General features: G+C 37.0%; 1 protein-coding gene across 4 annotated transcripts in view; it reads left to right on the top strand.

Moving 5' to 3' along the window:
* Positions 1–22,500, top strand: part of LOC113066668 (plexin-B2-like) — a 77,853-nt gene that overhangs the window by 32,711 nt on the left and 22,642 nt on the right. For all 4 annotated transcript variants that reach the window (XM_026238616.1, XM_026238615.1, XM_026238613.1 and 1 more), the window contains 13 exons: positions 6,501–7,612; positions 8,173–8,361; positions 10,449–10,574; positions 11,093–11,193; positions 12,209–12,335; positions 12,881–13,037; positions 14,495–14,606; positions 15,027–15,138; positions 17,570–17,671; positions 18,927–19,019; positions 19,404–19,491; positions 20,565–20,728; positions 20,940–21,088. In XM_026238616.1, coding sequence (XP_026094401.1) covers positions 6,503–7,612; positions 8,173–8,361; positions 10,449–10,574; positions 11,093–11,193; positions 12,209–12,335; positions 12,881–13,037; positions 14,495–14,606; positions 15,027–15,138; positions 17,570–17,671; positions 18,927–19,019; positions 19,404–19,491; positions 20,565–20,728; positions 20,940–21,088 — 2,630 coding nt within the window. In that variant the 5' untranslated portion in view covers positions 6,501–6,502. The remainder of the gene's footprint in view (positions 1–6,500; positions 7,613–8,172; positions 8,362–10,448; positions 10,575–11,092; positions 11,194–12,208; positions 12,336–12,880; positions 13,038–14,494; positions 14,607–15,026; positions 15,139–17,569; positions 17,672–18,926; positions 19,020–19,403; positions 19,492–20,564; positions 20,729–20,939; positions 21,089–22,500) is intronic.

Below are 22,500 nucleotides of genomic sequence, written 5' to 3'. Positions count from 1 at the left end.
TCGAAGCGCACAGGTGTTACAGGCACGAGCTGACGTTTGGAAGGGTCTACAAACACACACATGCACACACATCTAGAGCTCAGTCACTACTCGTCTCTGACCTTTGACCCTCGCCCTCTTTTCTCTCTCCTGCAGCTATATTTGGAATGGAAATTCTTGTGTACTGTGCCTACAATATTCAATATAGGACAGTAATTGTTTTGGACAGTTAGTAGTGTGTGCCACATTGACCTCATCAGTGCATGTTTTATTAAGTGCTGTTCAACTTTTACTTTTTTGGGGGGTATTTTCACAATACACTCAATATACTCAAACTTACAGCACTCTTCTTTTTAAATGCTGGCAGGTAAAATTCAGACACCTGCGATAATGTGTTACTCTCTATGTCATATAAAAAGTAATGTATGTATATGTTCACACACACACAAACACACTTTTTGATTACTTTTTTCAGACTTGGTAATTACCATTATTTCATATTTTCATTGTTTTATCGTTACATTTTTTATTCATTATTCACTTTCAACTGAGAAATTAGCTTTTTTTGTCATTTCATTATTATTATTAGCATTTTTTTCAGGTTCCTATGCTTAGGTTCATTAATTTGACTTTAGTGTCAATGTATAGGTCCCTTTCTATGCCATTAAAGTGAAATAAATGAACATAATCATACGAGTCTGATAAAAATGCTTATTTGAGATTAAATACTTTTGTCTTACCTTTTAGTCTTACCTTTTGTAGACTGGAAAATGGCCGTATTTTTAATTTTTTTGGCTTTTTTATTCAGACTGTGAAATTATTTCATTTAGTTTTTTGTTTTCTAATTTAATTTATTATTTTTATGTATGTATTTATGTATTTTTATTTTATTTACTTTATTTTATTTTATTTATTCAGATTTAGTTAGCAACTACTTAAGATTTTATTAAGACAGAATTTCACAACATCATAGCATTAATAAATCGATCCAAAAGGCCAAAAATGAAAGAAACTCCTCTTGGTTCTCTGTGAAATGGAGGCACAGAAGAAGAATCAAGCTTCACGGTTCCACCGACTAAAAAGATGCAAAGTTAGAGACAATAAGGTGTGTAATAGATTCACCGAGGCGTCATAAGAGTTCCAAGTGTGTGACTGCTGGAAAATAAGGGGAAAACAAATGAGAAATCAACATGAGAGAGAGAAAGGCACAGAGGAAAGGATAGACGGATAATCGAATGGGATTGGTGGAGAATTTCCGTCCAGCGTTCCATATTTAATCTTGTTTGGCCTGGGCCAGCTGTGTCCACCGTCCACACATGCGTTCCCAGCGGAGATCCGGCTCAGCCAGAAGGTGCAAAGAGGACCAGTAAGTGCTGGATCCAGTCCCAACATGCAGACAGATGTGTGTTTGTGAGGGAGCACATCTGGTGGTGAACAATAAACGCTCAGATGAGGCCAAACGTGGACGGTCACAGCGCACACACCGCAGAGGCGCTGTCCTGCCACGCTCTAGTCCTCCGGCCTGTTTGTTAATTGCTCTTACCGCCGGCCTGGTCACCACAGCCAACCGCTTCGCGCTCCATCAAATGAAAATAAATGAAGAGGCGGTCGGGATAATCACTCATATGGAAATTCAATGGCGTCTGTGACAGGAACTTTCAGAGGTGTCGGGCTCACAGGAGCCGCAGACTCCCCGCTGACCAAATTCAGCCCGGTGATTTCATTTATTTATTGTGCTCTTCATTCTCTCTTGATAAGAAGTGTAGAAGTCTTTCTCTTTTTCCATTTATTAAAAGTCCATGAAATCTTGTCTGTAGGCTTTGAGGCTGACATCTAAATGCTTGTATACTGACAACACACTTTCTGTAGAAATAAGTCACAAATTATTTACTGATAATTTATTGTTTTATACTATTCAGTGCTAAAGGATAAATACCTGACCCTGACTAGCGTTAGCATTTATGTGTATTTTCTCTATTTGTTACTATATGTGTGTGTGTGTGTGTGTGTGTGTGTGTGTGTGTGTGTGTGTGTTTGTGCATGTGCGTGTGTGTGTGTATGCGTGTATGTGTGTGTGTGTGTGTGTGTGTGTGTGTGTGTATATATATATTTCACCTTTATTTATCTTTTATTATTAATTTACAATTCTTAAATTCAGATAATTATTCATTCAGTTATAGAGGCTTTTACAGGCTTTTTGTAGACTGGGAATTTCCCATTATATAATTATTAATTATGATTTTTTTTTTTCTGTATGGATATAATTGGGAATTAATTACTACTATTATTATTTATTTATTTTATTAATATTATTATTATTGGGGTCCTTTCCGTTTATTTAGATGAGGAAAATTCTATTATTTTGTAAATTTTCATTACTTTGTCATTCATTTTTTCTTTCCCTTTTAAATTAGATTTATTTCAGTTATTATTACAAATTTTGCCATCTTCAAAGAACAAACAAGTTCCGTGCAAGCCCCTAAATACCTGACCCTAACTAACATTAGCACATATACTGTATATTTTCCCAGAATTTACCATTATTTCTGTATGTTTTTGCATTCATTACAGAATGTTTTGTTTGAGATGTAGCTTTATGCGCGCCTGAAAGCTTGAACCTGACTGCATGCTGTAATCTTCAGGGACCCAGGTGAAAGGCACATATGGACTTCCCTTGAAGTGGCACACGGCGAATCTGAAAGCCTGCGAGATCTAACAAGGCCCTTTATTTTCCCGCCTGTTTTGTAAGGTGTTTTGTTCCTTCGCCTGACTGAGGAGAAAACAGGATTATCTCTCGCAGGCAATAATAAACCTACACTAATGAGTCTTCTTTTCTCTCTCTCTGTCTCTCTCCTGGAGGTAAACCCCTCTGTTCTTCGGTACAGTTATAATTTAACACTCCTGATTCTCCATTCGGATTCCTCCAGATGTTTTTGCTTCATTAGCACATTACTAGTTTGGTTTTTATTTATCAGACACGTTTGCCCTCGGCTAATTCAGTATCTGTCCTCAGGTAAATTAGGAGTGTGTTATCCGACGTCATCCACACACGATGACCTATAACCGCACATCTGAGGGAATTTGTGTGGCAGCAGACGTTTTTTGGGGTTGGATGTGAGCGACTTGCATGCATAAGCGAATGAATCTTTGAAGCTACATGCTGTGTACAATGAGAAAGAGCAGGCAGGAATTCGGTCGGCCTAATCAGAGTTTAAAGACTCTGTCTCTCGAAGAAGTTTGTGTCTGGGAAAAGTTTACCCTTTGCATGTTTTAATAAAAAGGTTTTTGTCTTTCATCATGCTTAAACAAGGGAGGTTCATTGGAGCCTTTTATTTTTTTGCCCTTCAGCCCAGAAACAGCTTTGCTCCAGATATCATTTGGAGTGCACTTCAGTAGGGAGAAAACATACTGTGTCATGTGATAATGTATAATCATGTATATATATGTATATGTACTTGATAAAACTAAAGTATAATGTATGCACTTGTCTTTAGATGTTAGGTCATTAACGATGTAAGATTATGGACGCAAACACACTCGGTATGTTTTCATCAGTGAACAAATTTAAAGGGGTAGTTCACCCAAAAATGAAGATTTTCATCATTTACGCGCCCTCCACTTATTCTAATTTTGTCAGAGTTTGTTTCTTCTGTTGAACACAAAAGTATGTGCATTGTTGTGTTGTTTTCCTATGCTATGTGATAATTTCAACTGTTTTTTTACATTACGTGAGCGTGAATGTGTGCAGGTTGCTAGGATGTTCCTGTGGGTTTTTATGATAATATAGAGGTTGCTTGAATGGGTTTCCATTGTGTTTGTTATGCAGAACTTTAAGGCTTGATGTAATTTAAACGAAATGATATGTCTGATTGCTTATAAAAGTAACAGCGCACCTCTTTTCAACAAACCACATGTGGTTTGAGGTATTATTCATATCTGTAAAACACTACGTTAGTACTGTATGAGCAATAGTGAAAGTATTTGTTCTAAATTAAATTAATGCATTTAAGACACTTTTATCCAAAGCGACTTACATTGCATTCAGGATAACAATTTCTCCTAACGTGTTCCCTGGGATTCGAACCTACAACCTTGCGCTTGCTAACGCAATGCTCTACCACTTTAGCTACAGTTCTAGTAAGTGTTGCTAATTAACCTCACCATTATACTTACTCGACACCCCAACAAATTAGCATTTGAATCCTGCGCTTTGTCATTTGCCTTAATTGAGACAGACGGCTACGTTTTCTCCGAGGCTGCTGACTGCAATAACAGAATTAATGGACACAGGCCAGTGTGTCTTGACCTTGTGTCCTGCATTACGAACACACATGTCAGGGTAATTGGATCCCTGATGATATATGTGTGATTCTTAACCGAAGTCTCTGTCACTGATCTATATGTCCACGTCCCATTTCCTTTGTGTCCATGAGCTCAGTATTGAGTTAGAGCTGCTGAAATGTCCTTTCAGGTCTAGCGCTGTCAGTAAATGCTGTTATTTGTCTTCCTGAATTAGAGGTTAAATATTATATGAATCCTTTCAAGCACCTGCAGGCAAATGCATTGTGGTGGTCTTTGCTTCCATAGAGCTCCTAAACCCAATCCCAAAGTAAATCTCTGAGGAAAATGCGATCGCTCACAGATTGGTGCTTCGTAGCTCTGGAAAGTTATTGGAGCATCAACTTTGCATCAGATGTTTCTCCAAGAATAATAGACACAAATGATACATTAAAGTATCAGCTTCATCTTAGATGTTTCTCCACAGGCAGGTCGCAAATCAACTGTTGACATACAGAAAGAGTAGATGTGGATTACAGCTCAGATCATTTGGCTTTGGGAGACTTTTGATGAGAAATGTTTTTATCAAAACTGACTTTTAATGGGAGACTTCAAATCTGAGTATAGAGAAATTGTTGAAATTTCTTCAAAAAATTAGAATCAGAAGATTAGAAGATACAAGGAAAAGTCTTCATATGCACTCTGTTTAGTCTTGTTGGTGATTTATTTCTCCTGTACTGTAGGTTTGTCTTATTTACAGGGCCAGTCATACTTTCAAACACAAGAAAAGGTCTTTTTTTGTCATTATTCGTCAGTTGCTGAGAAACAAATTAGTTATTACAGAGATCTCATTGGTGGTTTATCTTTACAAAGAGGATCATTCATGCTTTCAGAACAAGAACAAGTCTGTTTGCTCTCCATTTAGTCTCTTTGGGGATTTTTCTCTACTAAAGATCAGTCACACTTGTAGACACAAGAACAATCTTGAGTATCTATCCATTTATTAGCTTTACTCATAAGCAAAAGACTAATTTTGGTCTTCATTTGAACTCACTGCAGTTTAGGAGAAACAACTTTGACTTTACAGAGACCTAATTTGTGATTTTCTTACAGGGAAATTCTGGGACACAAGCAAAAGTCTAAATTTTTTCCGTCTAGGAGAAACTGCAGAGATCTCATTGGATGATTGGTCACACTTTAGCGACTTTAGCATGCATCTACATCTGATTTCAATCTAAACTGCTGCAACACATCAGACAAGAACAAAAAACGTTCTCAGTACCAAGTAAAAGAATAACAAACCAATTCCCGAAAAGAGGACGAACGGCATAAACCAATTTAAGCCACCTTTCCAAATTAAAAAGAAATGTTTAAGGGTATGAACTAAAAAGGGCAGCTACATTTACGTGAAGAAATGGAATTTGTAATAAATGAGCTTCGTGATCAGCAGGGAGAAGGTGAAAAAAAGATGAAAATTGCCGATAGAAGGGCACGGGTTTTATGTAAATGAATGTGAGAGCTGAAATTAACTCAACCCTCAGGGTGAATGCGTTATCACTTCGATGGTTCGATGGAGCTCTAGGGAATGGCAGGTTAACATCATAAAACAGCCACCCAGGCTGAGCCTCGTCAGGCTTTTTAATATGAAGAATGTTTCTCAGAAGGGATGAATGGGCAGAGAGATGTAGCATTGTGTTCGTTCGTTCACTTTTTACAGCAATGGCTATACTTGCTGGTTACGAGGATGTTCTCGCTGGGATTCTTCAGGGAGTTTCTGTCATGTTCTGAGTGGTCGCTCTATGGACTTTCCAGGGATTGTTAAGATGTTGATCAGGTGTTGCTAGGATGTTTTAGTGGGTGTCAGTTGTTGTTGTTGTTGTTGTTGAGTGGGGGTGGTTGTTTTGTTTGATTTCTGTGATATTTTGGGTAGTCACTATGGTGTTCAAAGGGGGTTCTATGAAGTTTTGAGTACTTGTTCTGGGGAGTTTCTGTGGTGTTTCCGGGGGTTGCTACTATGTTCCTCGGGTGTAGCTGGGACGTTTTAATAGGTGTTTATGTTTTTGGGTGGTTTCTAGGGTGTTCTATGTGGTTGCTACAATGTTCTAGCGGTGTTCTGTGTGTCATAGTGACTTACTAATCTAGCACTACCAATTAACCTCACTTTTATATGTGCTTGACCGCGCAATTCAACACCCCAACAACTGAACTTTGCATCCTAATTCAGACTCTTTCTCTTTTTCCAGCAATGGCCACCTGGTTACCAGCGTTCTTACTGGTGCTACAAGGAACCACTGCTTTCTCTGAAAAGCCCATACTGGCGTTTTCCACGGACACACCCATCAATAACGTGGCAAGAGACCCACAGTCCGGTCGCGTTTACCTGGGTGCGGTCAATGCCATTTATCAGTTGAACTCTTCATTGCACCTTGAGGCCAGAGCTGAAACAGGGCCCAAGAAAGATGCGAGGGGATGCACCCCTCCGGTTTCTACTTGCCAGGACCTGAAAGATACCAACAACACCAATAAACTCTTGCTGGTTCATTCGGCTAATGGGTCACTGATAGTCTGTGGGAGTTTGTACCGAGGAATCTGCTCTCTGCTCAACCTTACCAATGTCAAAGAGCAGATATACTACAGCGACAGCAAAGGGGAGCGGACCTACGCCACCAGCACTGAAGAGCACGTTTCCGTGGTGGGAGTCATGGCCACGCTTGAAATCGATGATAAACCGTTCAGCGTCTTTCTAGTCGGGAAAGGCTACGGAAGCATGGACAGCTCCAAACTCATCAGCACCAGAATCGTGCAGAACTACCACGACTGGGTCGTGTTCGAGAGCATCATCGAGGCGTCTACGGTCCAAGCGGTTCCCTTTGTGCCCAGATACCTGCATGACTTCCGCTTCGCCTTCAAAAACGACAACTTCGTCTACTTCCTCTTTTCACGCACTTTCGGCGGAACGGACAACAAGAACTTTACTTTTGTTTCACGCCTCTGCGAAAACGACAATCACTATTATTCGTACACGGAGCTTCAGCTTAGTTGCGGTCCGAAGAATCGCTACAACAAAGTCCAGGCCGCGTATTTGACCGAACCGGGGAAAGTGCTAGCACAGGCCATAACTGAATCCGCGGAGTATGGGAATGTCCGGGAGTGGGATAAGGTCCTGTTTGTGGTAGCTAGCTCAGAGGAAGGGGCCACCGAATCAGCTCTGTGTATGTATCCCCTTAAAAACATCAACCAGAAACTCTTGGCCATCGTTACTGCTTGTTACACAAACAATGGCAAGATTGACGACAGATTAGTTGTGGAGAGTCCCTACACGTCCAGTAAAGATGATCCATGTGTCAAACACGATGTAAGTAACAACACTGATCAATGACACTAAGTGGAAAATGTATTTATTGCTAGTTTAACAACTGGCAATGCTTCACTTTTTCTGGACCTAACACTTTGCTCTTCCAAGGGTTGTATAAAGTAGTTTCTTTTTCTGCACTGACACCTGTCATTCACATGGAAATAAAGGGTTTTACCCACACACAGGGACTATTAAAAAACAAAAGATAATGTCCCAAATACATTTTATATGGGAGAAAACATACTTTCTTACCTGTATTTTATGCTTTAGTTTAATGTAAAACTGCAGCAAGAACTAATCATTTTTATGTGCTTAACATTTAACAACCCGAAGGGTAGAGATGTACAAAATATGTTCTTTTGTAACCCATTTAACTTCTGTGATGCATTGAAAGAAGATGCAAGGAAAAATGTAGACTTGGAGAAAAAATGTATTAGAGTTGGAGCAAATTCTTATTCTTTGTTGAAAGATTAAGACAAGGCGAGTAGCATATAAATAGTACATTTTGATTTCATTTTTATGTTAGTGTCTGTTTTCGTTAACTCTTTGTTATCTTGCAGAAAGACATTGTGAACCAGTATAAGTGCGGAGCCGATTTTCTCCCATCTCCGTTGGCCAGTCGACAGGAGTTTGCCTTGAAGGCCAATCCGGTCTTCGTCAGACAGAACCTGCTGACTGCAGTGGCAGTGGCTGTCGAGAACGATCACACCATTGCTTTTCTGGGACACAATGGCGGAGAGGTGATCAAGGTGAGATAAGCGGTGTTAAATTAAAAAAACTGCATTCACACGGTGCTCAAACCCTCATCCAGAGGTGCTACAGCCCATAGCATTGAAGTGCTTCACCACTTTGTGGGAATATAAGTGGGAATGTATTCTTAGTTATATAAGAATAACACTACAGAATGATATTTGAATGTGATTCAATATTGTTTTGGGAATCTCCTATAATAGGTTTACATTCATACAATGTCAAAAAATGCTTTTATAAATGTTTTTGTCAAAATACGCATTTAATATCAAACGATTCATTCAAAGCAGTTCTAAGATTCAGTTTCTCTAAACCCCTAAATTTCATGAGCCTACACTGCTGCAATTGGCCAGAAACGATACGCGCATTGCCATAGTTTCATATTTGGAGCGCTAGATAGAAAATATAAACATCTATTATTTATCATACTTGCAGGCTGTGATTCAGTGGATCCAGCTGGTCCAGATAAACTGGGAACTGATTCATCTTTCAAGAGCAAGCGTTTTGTGAATCCTGCAATGATCTCCCCGAGATTAGAAAAGCAGTCGGCAGTAAAATAATGGGAACACAAAAAAGATTGGGGTTGTACTGCTGTGAATTTAACCTCTGCAGCTTCATCTTTCAGAAGTGAAAATAAAACGTATTTACTTTCACAGCGAAGGACACAGCGGCTTCTCAGCATGATGTTAACCACATGAGCAAACTACAGTGTTTGAGGCCAGGTCAAGTTGTTCACGGCCGGCCAACGTCGAGCATAGATGGGCATTATGCAAATAATACACACTGCATGAAAGGCAATATTCAAAATTATGTAATAGAGGTGCTTTAATTGTTTTTAACACAATGATATTGAATGAGAATAACTGCTGCCAAGCTTTAAAATTATTAAAAAACAACTGTTATAAAAGTTGTACATGTGACTTTCAGTATGAACTATATTCTCAAGTCTCCTGGAGTCATATAGTCGTTTTTTGTGAGGAAAAGATCAACATATTAGTCATTATTGAGTGGAAATGTTCTCCTTTGTTCATCCTGGAAGTATTAGTAATGTGAATGAATCTTTTTAGTCAGAGATTTTCACCGAATCATTTGATGCACTTCACAGAACTACTCTAAGTGATTCATTTATGAATCAAACTGATTCACTTCTGGAGTTCACCTGATTATCAATGAAAAAGTACCTTTATTTTTGTTTTTTACACAAATGTATATCTTCGAAGGACTTTAAACAAAGCAAGAGTCATACTACTGTACATTTATAATTTTATGACAACTTCGTGTCTTTTTAAAGCTTTTGAAGTTCGTTTATTATTACATGGAAAAGAACGACCAGCACAGTATTCAAAAGTTCTCCTTTCATTCTCCTAAAAATAAAATGTCATACTGGTTGGAAACAACATGTAGATAAGTAAATGACACCATACTCATTGTTTAGTGAAGTAACCCTTTAACTAACCTTCCCTTAGTGTAAAAATAACCCCAAAAATTGACAGCCCGTAGGAAGATGGCGAAAAAAATAAGCCTTGTTAAGGAAATGTTGAGGAACCGAGCATCTCCAGAAATCTGAGACAACCAATTAGTGAACCGCTACAACCAGCTAGCTAGCTGGTGTCACACACCTGAGTTAGCATGCGCGTCACAAAGCTGGAGTTTAGGCTTTGGCAGGTGAGGGAATTGGAGGGTGAACGTGGCGAATCTCTGACAGAGGGATGAAAGAGAAAAAGATATTACTGTCACCGAACCAAGACACAACTAAAGACGTTAGACGATGATTTAGAAATAATGAACCTCTCGCTCCACGTGAGTCCAATTGGTACATCCCAATAAAAAGGCTTTGTTTGTAGGACAGACGGATGAAATTGAGCGATAGATGGATAAAAACAGTCTAGAGTTTCCTGCAAACGCACAGTTTTATGGTCATTATGTGGCTCGTAGGCTATTAGTTGAGGGTTGACACGTTGTCAGGTTGTGCGTGGGACACACTGAGGGGGTTTGTGTGGTCCGTGAATATGACAGATGTGTCCGGTTCTGTGCTCGACTCTTTAATTGCAGGTTTCTCTTTGTGTATTGTTCTGTCTTTACCCAGGTACATCTGTCAAGCCATCCGGAGGCTTACAACCCCGGCCCGGGTTACAAAACCAGCGGCTATGTCAATAAGAACCTTTTCTTTGACAAAACCCAGGCGCACTTGTACATCACCACCGAGAAAAAGGTACGGGGCTGGAGTCATTTAACACAGACGGTGTACTAAATAGCAGCTCTTTGATTATCACCGCCTCGACCTCAGGGAACGCATGATTGCGACTGTTCCAGCGGCTTTTATTGTTACGGCTCCTGCTGGTGCTGAAATATACCTGTGTATTTTTTAAAGGCACCGATATAGTGTACGTCTTGCTGAGCTTATGACCCTACGGTGGTGTAATTGCAGTGTTTACAAGGCGGTGATGTATTGAAATCCTTCATGCTTTGCTGTTTGTTGTCTTCTTTGTAATTTTCTGCAATTGATTCCGGTTGAATTGAGTAACTTACAGGGTTCGTTTAAGTCAGTTCATTTCAGTATAAACTTATCTACTTTTCAAAATACTTCTTTGTATTGTTTTTTGACTATTGTCTCTTTGGGACCTATGATCTGCTGAATTGTGAATGGTTTTGCATTGCTTCCTTTCGATGCATCAGAGCTCTAATGAGTGCAACTTTTTTTAATCGTGTCATTATTTTGGGGTGGTGCAGATCACGAAGGTGCCCGTACAGGCCTGCCATCTGAAGTCAGACTGCCAGTCGTGCGTCGCTCAGAGAGATCCGTACTGTGGCTGGTGTGTCCTGGAGGGAAGGTATCCATATTTTTTGTTGTTGTTGCTTACTTAAAATATGTCTACGTTTTATTAAGTTTGAATCCAGCCTCTGTATATATTGTGCAAAATAATTTGTTAAATTTAATTATATTTATAAAAATGTGTTATATTTGACAGTGCTTTATTTTTAATATATTTATATATATATATATATATATATATATATATATATATAGTATTTAAATATAAATTATAAATGTAAATTTTTTTGTGTAGCATATTTTTTAGTATATATATTACATACTACATATATATTCTTTAATTAGTATGATATTTGAATTATCTTGTATTATATTATATTATAAGTATATAATTTTATTATTTTAATTGTATTTTAATTTAAATATATTTTAATTATATAATTGCATATCTTAATGGATTTTAACATTTACTTATATATTCTATATATTTACATACACTTTTATATTAATCTCTCTCTCTCTCTCTCTCTCTCTCTCTCTCTATATATATATATATATATATATATATATATATATATATATATATACACTGTATAGATGTATATAAGTACTGTATTCCTTTATATAATTTAAAATTTAAACTGATCGCATTTTTGATTGCATTTTCTTATTATTATACGTTGATACATACTACTTTAGACTGAATTTCAGATTTTTATTTTATTATTATTTACAGAATAAAAAATTGCAATGTAAAGACACAATCATCATGTTTTCCCTGAACATAAGTGTTATTTAATAAATAGTTCTGTCAAATGATTAATGGCATTAAAATTAAAAGTTTTGGTTTGCACAACATATGTATGTGTATGTGTATAAATACACACACATGTATGTATATAGTTCAGATAAATGAGTTATGTTTATATATTAAATATATGCTGTATGTATGTGTATTGTGCAAACAAAACTTTCATTGTATGTGATTACTCATTTGACAGCACTATTTATAATATTGTTGTATTTTAATAGCGTGAGGAGTGTTATGTTGTAATGCGTTATTGATTGTGTAGATGCACCAGGAGATCGGAGTGCAGTCGCTCGGAGGAAAAGAACGGTTGGCTGTGGAGTCCAAGGCAAGAGTGTGTGAGAGTCGTCTCTTTCCACCCGCCGAATCTCAGCTGCTTGAAGTCCCAGCAGGTACCAGGCTGAGTGTCGCGGACACAATTACCAGAGTCTTATTTTTAAACCAGACTGTTCAGCGCTGATTATGAGAAAAGCTGAGCACGACTCCCACACAATGAGGCCATATTGGTGAACAGACGGTGAAAACACAATGGGCGCTGATGGCGTGTTACAGTAAGGTGCTGCCGTTGTGTTGTGTGCTGCGATAAAATACCTTCTCTGATTACAAGATGTGTGTATTTACAGGAACGCTTAAAGCTGTTGTCTTTAGAGAAATGTTATTTGTTCGAGGAGATTCTTATGAAGTCTTAATTATTCAGACAAAGATTGGAAATCTTGTGGTGGAGCCATGGCCTGGCGGTCGCACATAAACACAATAAACATCATCATGATTGCATTATTTGTGCATTGAATTGCATGGAACAAACCCAAAGCAGTCATCTCCTTGGAATCTGTATGTAGTACATGCAAAGATTTCTGATTGAGGGATGGATCGTTTTGCTCCGTTCTCTCATATCGTCACAAGTGTGTGAGTTCAGAGTTTGTAAAATCTCCCTCAGGTTGAGATAAACCTCCGATGGCTGCCGATCCTCCGAGATTCAGACCGGATCCTGTGTGCCTTTGGCTCTTATCAGAGCAACGCCAGGATGGTGGACGGCCGAATCAGCTGTCGCTTACCTGAGCAGCATCTAATACCGCCGACACCTGCGCACCAAGGTACCCCTCTCACAACACGGGACACGCAGTATGTGTCAGACTCTCTAAAGTGCTGTTTCTAAACACTCTAGCCCTAATGAAGGGCTGTCTGTTCCTGAAAGCTTCTCATTTTCTGTCTCACCTGAATTATTTACTATTTTGAATTTCATTTCATTACAATTTTAAGTTATTGTTTGTGTACACGGAACCATCCAGTTATGTTCTAGAATGATGTGGTATTTAAAGCAATTATGCGGCATTTTATTCAAATAAATGAAAGCAATAATGTATTTATCGTATTATTTTTGTTTAAATTATTTATTCATTTGTTTTTAAAATAATAATAATTATTATTAATATTACTAGAGTTCATGTAATCTAGCAGTCCAGTTCTTAAAATGGTCCAGAATGATTTGGAGTTATATCTACAGTCTAAATTACATCAAATAGTATTTTAATTAATGTTTTTTATTTATTTATTTTTGTAATAAAAAGTGTATTGTATTTATTTATAAAATGTTATTTTTAAATACAAGAAATTTTATAAAAAATTATTTAAAAGTAAAATGTATTGTAATATTTATTTTTTAATTCATTATTTAATGATTTACATGCTATTTCAAACATATATTTTGTTATTTTAAAACCCCAAATGAGAAATTTTACAAATTCGACACCCGTTTTCAACGGTTCATGACCTGTCAAAGCTACAAAAAGGACAAATAATAATAATAATAATAATAAATGACCATAAAAGAAGTCAGTCTCCTCCATTAGCTGTTAACTTGAAACTTGAAAGTCTAATTTGTGACCCTGGACCACAAAAACAGTCTTAATTTTATTAAACTGAGATTTATGCATCATATGAAAGATGAATAAATCATCTTTCCTTTGACGTGTGGTTTGTTAGAAGAGGACAATATTTGGCCGTGATACAACTATCTGAAAATCTGGAACCTGAGGGAGCAAAAAAAAATCTAAATATTGAGAAAATTAATTCTTAGCCATGCATATTACTTATCAAAAAATTACGTTTTATATATTTACGGTAGGAAATTTACAAAATATCTTCACGTGATCTTTGCTTAATATCCCAATTATTTTTGGCATAAAAGAAAACTCAGTAAGTTGGACCCATAAAATGTATTTTTGGCTATTGCTACAAATACACCCCAGTGACTTAAGACCAGGGTCACATTTGTGAAGTTTTTAATTTTTTTTATTTGATTCTTTCCATTGAACACCTTGATTCGGTTAAACAATCAGAGCGATCCAATTCAGCTCATTATGAATTGAATTTCTATCTTTAATTTGAAATATATCTCATATAGTCCACACATGCACTTTATTTAAGGTTTCTTTCTCCAAAAACAGTCCCTTAGTGTCCTTAAGACTGTGTTTGCTACTGTATCTTTTAGACTTTGATGCTGTGATTGGCTGACCTCCTCCTGACCCTCTCTGTGTATTTTCTTTTGTAGATTTTGTGGCGGTTCCAGTTCAGATCTTTGTGAACGGTAGCGTGCAGTTCGCGTCCAGCGAGTACAAGTTCTACAACTGTGCAGCGACAGTCCGGAGAGCAGAAAATACACCGTACGTTTGCTGTCTGGGCTTTTATTGTCAGCGAGTGTGTGTCCCCCGCTTTATGCTGACACCAGTGTGTGTATAATGAATACAAGCATCTGTAACGATGAGGTTTACTCATAAATTGTAACGCATCACTGAAGCCGGAATTGAATTTGATTCTATAAAGACTTTTTTGTTTTTTTTCTCCAAGAGCAGGAAATTGCTTTAGTTTCTCATTCATTCATCACACATGAAAGTCGATCTCTCATCTCTTTTTCCCCTTCTCCTTGTGTTTTTAAGAGCTCTGGGACGTTGCTGATGAATGAGTATTATTTGAAGTGCACTGGGACTATATGCTTTTACTCCAAACATTTACACACTGATGAGAGATGTAACTGGAAGTCTGATTTGAAGCTGTGCTGTAATGGCTGGCGTGTTTCTCCGCAGATGCACTTCCTGTGTAAGCAGCGCTTGGGGATGTCAGTGGAACATTGCGGCGCACACCTGCACGGATCTGAGCGATGCCGAAACCGGCGCCAATATAATCAAACACAGACAGGTAAGAACGGAATGGAAAACAATTTGAGAACTTTTAACAGATTGGTTTAGCCAATCAATGAAAAATAGCTGAAAATATGCTCACCCTCATGCCATCCAAGATGAAGATGAGTTAGTTTCTTCATCAGATTTGGAGAAATGTAGCATTGCATCATTTGCTTACCAATGGATCCTCTGCAGTGAATGGGTGCCGTCAGAATGAGAGTCCAAACAGCTGATAAAAACATCACAATAATCCACATCACTTCAATCCAGCAGTTAATGTCTTGAGAAGTGAAAAAGTACCCATAAACCCATACTTAAGACATTTTTAACTTCAAAGTATTGCTTTCGGCTAAAATACGTTTCCAGAATAATCCGTAATATTGCTTTCTTCAGTGAAAAGGTAATCTAATCTGAATCAGGAGAGAAATATGCTCAGATCAAGCACCGTTTACAAGTGAAAACTGTCCTTAACAATAGACTCGTATTCTGTTCAGAAAATGCCTTGATGGATTTGTTCCTTATAAACACCAATATTTCTTTATATTTCACAAGACATTAAAGGGGGGGTGAAATGCTCGTTTTCACTCAATATCCTGTTAATCTTGAGTACCTATAGAGTAGTACTGCATCCTTCATAACTCCAAAAAGTCTTTAGTTTTATTAAATTCATAAGAGAAAGATAGTCTGTACCGATTTTTCCCGGAAAAACACGAGCGCCTGGAGGCGTGACGTGTGGGCGGAGCTAAAGAATCACGAGCGCGAGTAGGCTTTTGCGTTGAGAGCATGTGGAAGTTGTGACATTATCGTGAGGGAAAACCCATCCTCCAAAACAAACCATGGCTTACAGTCAGATTCAGCCGTTTATTTCTGATCCAGAATCAGATCCAGAGACTGAAACTGAATGAGAGCAGCAGCAGCAACGAGTCGCTCTGAGCGGGGCTCGAACCCGGGTCTCGGCATGGGAGGGGATGCACTAACAAGGAGGCAGAGATATTTGAAGCAGTTTTACTCACTGTATGCGGTTCCAACACACGATCGTGACCCTTTTTCATTGGGATTGCATCATCCTTAAGAAATAAACGATACGCAAATCCGGCGTCAAACTGGGCCTTGTGAACAAGCATCTTCGAAATGCAGGGAACAAACACAAACACTTGCACAACTCCGTTGATGCTCTGTAAAAATAAACTCCATCCACTGGTCCCTTAATGCTGTTTCTCTTTTGGTAATCTGTGCAGGGTTGTCTTGCCCTGGCAACCAAAAACACACTTCTTTTGTGACATTTCGCAACGCTCTCGCTCTGATCAGTGAATGTCTGTTGTGCTCTCAGTGCTCTGCTATACGGGAGCGCGTGCTCTTCCGGCAGACGTGCCCTTAGCACCCATATAAGGATATTCCGCTCCATCTAACGTCACACAGAGCCATACTCGAAAAAAACTTTCTGAAACTTGTGACAAACCGGAAACGTACAACTTAATTTTTGAAACTTTGTCCATGTTTAGCATGGGAATCCAACTCTTTAACAGTGTAAAAAACTCAGTATGCATGAAATAGCATTTCACCCCCCCTTTAACTGCTAGACTGGAGAGATGTGGATTATTGTGAAGTTTTTATCAGCTGTTTGGACTCTCATTCTGACGGCACCCATTCACTGCAGAGGATCCACTGGTAAACAACTGATGCAATGCTACATTTCTCCAAATCTGTTCCCATAAAAAAAAAAACTCATCTACATCTCGGCTGTTCTAAGGACGAGCACATTTTCAGAAATGTTTTATTTTTTTTGGTGAACTGTTCCTTTAAGACCAGGAATGTGTATTGGGCAAATAAAAACATCGTCTGACTTTCATACTAACCTTCGACGGAGAGTGTTTTAGCAGTATTGCAGATGAGGAAATGACCAAAAAATGACATGTATGAAAAAGCACGCATTGAGTAAACGTCTCGGTGATGTATGTCTGCTATCAGCGCCATTGATTTGGGCCACTTTGATTACTTTCATGTGATTCATGTCATCAAGCACCACATCCAACTGGTCTAGATGTTATATTTTTAGTTTCTTTAAACCACTTCATGATATTCAGTGCCAGCAATTTCAGAAATGGCCTCGACTCTGTTTGATATTTGCTGCTTCCTGGAACAGCGACACACGGCTGATGAAATGGACACAAAGTAAATGACTTTACTCAGAAAGTTGTAATGCAAAACACATTAGCTGAATCAGCAAAATAAAAACAAAAAATGGATTTTATGCAATTAGACACAGTCGCCAATGTCAATGAGGATATATTAGATTTCAGCTGCAAATATAATAATTTATTCATACACATCAACATAGTTTCAATGGATGTTCATTAATTTATGTCAGATGTAAATTTAAAACGGCCCCGAAAATTGCCATAGATTAGTTCAGCTTTCCTGAGTTCTCCATCTTCTCTGTGTTCTAGAACAAGAGTTGTCCGCGGTTCGAGAACCCAGATCCCGTCCTCATCCCGGTCGGATACAAAACCCGGATCAGTTTTGAGGGCATCAATCTGGACCCGTACCAGGTGAGATCTGTAGGCGCTCAATCTTTTCTCATCAAATGCTATTCTTCATTTTTGTCTTTGACTCAACTGTGTAATATATTAAGTAGGGCTTTATATGTTGGTTAAAATTGTATTTCAATAAACTGCATGTTTATTGAGTTTTGTAAAGCCCAAACCATACTTTAGCTGTCGGTGTTCTGCAGCAGTTGAGTATACTTCAGAGTTACCGTATTTTTCGGACTATAAGTCGCACCTGAGTATAAGTCGCATCAGTCCAAAAATACGTCATGATGAGGAAAAAAACATATATAAGTCGCACTGGACTATAAGTCGCAATTAATTTAGAACCAAGAGAAAACATTACCGTCTACAGCCACGAGAGGGCGCTCTATGCTGCTCAGTGTAGACTACAGGAGAACTGAGCAGCATAGAGCGCCCTCTGGCGGCTGGAAACGGTAATGTTTTAACTTGGTTCATTTCTCTTGGTTCATGTCAAATTAATTTTGATAAATAAGTCGCACCTGACTATAAGTCGCATGACCAGCCAAACTATGAAAAAAAGTGCGGAAAATACGGTAGTATACTTTAAAAGCTGTAATCACTTATAATATATTTACTATAGTATATAACATTAAAATATTGTATACTAATATAATATGCTATATTTTAATTCATAATATAATATTTAAATTACTGTAATTATTAATTATTTTACCTTTACAGAATATAAATTAAATAAAAAGATTAAATAATTAATACTACAAGCATGTATTGATATTTATAATATAAGACTTTTTTTAAAAATAATACAAATACTCTTTATTTATATAATCAGTGACTCTTAAAAATAAAATAAAAAATATCATAAAATTAATTAGGTTTGTTGTAGTTTGAATTTCATTATTAAAAGAAAATATTTACAATAAAAAAGTAAATAAAACTCTTCAACAAATATGAAATAGTTTATATATTTAAAAAAAAATTATATATATATATATAGTAAAAACATACATTGTCATAATTTTTACAAAATTTTGCTTCAAGTCAAATTTTTTTCAGCAAGAAAAAAATACTAATTTGTTTTTTTTTTTTCTAGTGCACTAACAATGCATTCAAAATCCATTATAAATCATAATGAACTTTCCTCTAAACAGATCTGTCTGAATTTGTCTTGTATCTCTTTCCAAATCTCTTCCCTAGTCTTCCTCCATCATTTCCAGTGAATAAATGTCTCACGATGCTTTTTGCTGATGTTTTGTGAACTGTGACACTTCAGGGTCGTGACTTCACCATCGGAACAGAGCTGATGAAGTTTGAGGAAGATGTCAAGACAGAGCCGGGACCCTTCTTCTCCTTCAGCGGATATATGGTTAGTTTCACACACACACACACACACACACTCAGGTCTGTTTCTCTCTCTATCTGCATGTCGCCCGAGGCACACTGTTGTTCCTCTACTCTAAATCTTTTTCTATAAAAAGCTCTTGCTAAATGATATGCAACCAATTACCAATGTAAGGGACACTTCGCACACTTCAGCGGCTCTTCTGGGAGTTTGAGATTATAGCTCCCCCTGTTGGAAAGCCTCCAGCCTGTACTTGGTCTCAAGTGTTTAATGTGGAGGAGAGAGCAGCATATACTGTTCGGCTGCTTGTTGACTTCCTGCCAAACTGCCCGTGGATACGGAGAGGAGTATTTTGAACTAAGATGAGCTGTTGTCCAAATGAAAGCTGCTCTGATCTGTCTCTTTCAGTTTTCCTTTGATAAAGCTCACGAGACCAGCGTCCTGTTCCACGTGAGAGACAAACACACGGGAAAGAAGATCGACAGCAGTCTTAGCGGTAAATTGGCTTTTCATCATTTGCTCACCCTCATGCCGTTCCAAACCCGTATGACTCGTTCTTCTGTGGAACATAAAAGAAGAGATTTTGAAGAATGCGCTGGCTGCTCTTGCAGTGGACTTTCAGTGAACGGGGACAGGTGTTTTTAAGCTTCAAAAATGGATAAAAATGAAGGAATCTGATTCTCATGTTAAACTCAGCAGCTCGATGATCTGGGATTGAGTCGGATCAGTTGAATTTGAGACTCCGATCAATTCAGTTTGTGAATCAGATCAACTGATTTGACTCAAACGAATGATTCATTCACAATCTAAATTTAGCTGTTTCTCACACAGACCGATGAATTTGTTTAGAAGTCTTGAATAAAGCACACGAACCATATGAAATATGGTGCTTTTGCATCTTTTTTGAGAAGTTCATTGTTGTTCATTGTTATTACATACGTTTTTATTTGATTTGTTATTTACATAAAAATAATAGTTATGTTATAATTTATATAAATATAATATATAATATATAATATAATAAATATAATACATAAATATATATTAAAATTCAAATAAATTCCTACATGTTTGGTCCAAAATGAGAAAACAAGGACAGAAAACTTGGTAAATTTGATAAATCAGATCCATTGATTCATTAAAAAGATTTGACTCAATACAACGATTCATTCACATATTGGTCTTCACTACATCTCATATAACTTAAGCAACTTAAACTTTCTTGGAAAAGCCATTGAATGACTTTAGAAGACTTAAAATTGTACATTTTATATATATAATTTACTTATTTCATGCAAAAAAAATAATAAAAAATCTACAGGTTTGGACCGACACGAGTAAACGATGACTGGTTTAGACTGCTTCATAAATCAGATGCATTGATTCATTGAAAAGATTTGACTCAAAAGAATGATTCATTCACAAATCGAGCTTGAAAACTTCTCATATAACTATTTAAATTCAGCTGTTCCTCACCCAAAGCCATTGAATGACATTAAAAGACTTATTTATTTAGATGATTTACTTATTGTATTATTCATGCAAAAAAAATCAATTGCTTTCTTTCAGTCACTCTGTATAACTGCTCTCTGGGACGTGAAGACTGCAGCCTGTGTAAGAACGCAGACCCCAAATACCAGTGTGTGTGGTGCACGCAGTCCAGCTTGTGTGTGTACGATCAGCTGTGTGCCTCGAAAGAGACGAAAGAGTGTCCCGACCCCCAGATCACCGACGTGAGTCTCCACTGACGAGCCCGAGCTCAAAACACAGCCCTTTTCTGGTTCTCCTCTCCAGTTTGAGTAGAAATCAGTAGAAACCTCAGATCATTGCTGAATTACTGCTGGGAAAACATTCCTCTTTTTCTGTTGTTTTAGAGGGATTGGTCATCTGTGGTTTTCTGCGGGTGGCTCATAATTGGGGTGTTCTTCTTCTGATGTATTTCAGATCACGCCGAGGTTCGGGCCCCTGAAAGGAGGAATAGCTGTCACTATCAAGGGCTCGAACCTGGGCGTTCAGAAGGACGACATTAAAAACATCACCGTGGCCGGAGTGCCGTGCAAACACCTGCGGGAACGATACTCCGTCTCAACCAGGTAACACACACACACACACTAAAGCTGCGTCTGGGACTAAATAACTGTGCATTATTCTTTTCAACAAGCGCTCAGTAAATTGATAGTGTTTGCTACTCTCACGAGACAAATAAATAGCAAATTTTAATTTACCAGTATATTATTTTAGTCTTGTTACAGAACATTCATTTTAAAACCCAGATTTGTCATGTTATTTCTGAAAAAAAACTATAATATATACAGTACAGACCAAAAGTTTGGAAACATTACTATTTTTAATGTTTTTGAAAGAAGTTTCTTCTGCTCATCAAGCCTGCATTTATTTGATCAAAAATACTGAAAAAAAATGTAATATTGTGAAATATTATTACAATTTAAAATAATAGTTTTTAAATGTATTATACTTTAAATGATCATTTATTTCTGTGATGCAAAGCTGAATTTTTAGGATCATTATCACATGATCCTTTAGAAATCATTCTAATATGATGATTCATTATCAAAGCTGGAAACAGTTCTGCTGCTTAATATTTTTTCAGAACATGATACTTTTTTAGGATTCTTTGATGAATAAAAAGTTAAAAAAAAAAAAAGCTATGTTTTTAAAATATATATATTTTTTAATAACAATATACACTACTGGTCAGTAATTTGGGGTCAGTAATTTTTTTTCTTTCTTTTTAAATAAAATAAATAATTTTATTCAGCAAGGATATGTTAAATTAATAAAAATGTATAGTAAAGAAAATATATTATTACATTTATTTATTATTATTATTTTTTAATAAATGCAGTTCTTTTGAACCTTTTCCAACACTCATAATAAATCAGAATATTAGAATGATTTCTAAAGGATCATGTGATCGACTGATGTCACATGTGACACTGAAGACTGGAGGAATGATGCTGAAAATTCAGCTTTGCATCACAGGAATAAATTATTATTTTTAAGTATATTCAAACAGAAAACTATTATTTTAAATTGTAATAATATATCACAATATTACATTTTTTTCTGTATTTTTGATCAAATAAATGCAGGCTTGATGACAAGAATGAAACTTCTTTCAAAAACATTAAAAATAGTAATGTTTCCAAACTTTTGGCCTGTACTGTATATATATATATATATATATATATATATATATATATATATATATATATATATATATATAATCATGTGTTTAAAACTTGTTTTATGCTATATAATAGTTTATCTGTCATATCTAAATAAAATCAAGACTTCACTCCTGTGGGTCTTGGTGGTCTCTGTATTTGTGTGTTTGGCGCTCGGATACAGGAATACCTAAACACGTTTGGTTACTGCAATAATGTGATAAAGTCTCTCACAAAATGTGTTGTAAAGTTTCAGTCTTGAAGAATGAAACCCCTGCTGGACTTTGCTTGTGCGGATCTCTGTGGTACCAAATGGC

This window comes from Carassius auratus, chromosome 50, assembly GCF_003368295.1.
Source record: "Carassius auratus strain Wakin chromosome 50, ASM336829v1, whole genome shotgun sequence".
NCBI classification, from domain to species: domain Eukaryota; kingdom Metazoa; phylum Chordata; class Actinopteri; order Cypriniformes; family Cyprinidae; genus Carassius; species Carassius auratus.
This window is presented reverse-complemented; position numbering and strand designations above follow the sequence as displayed.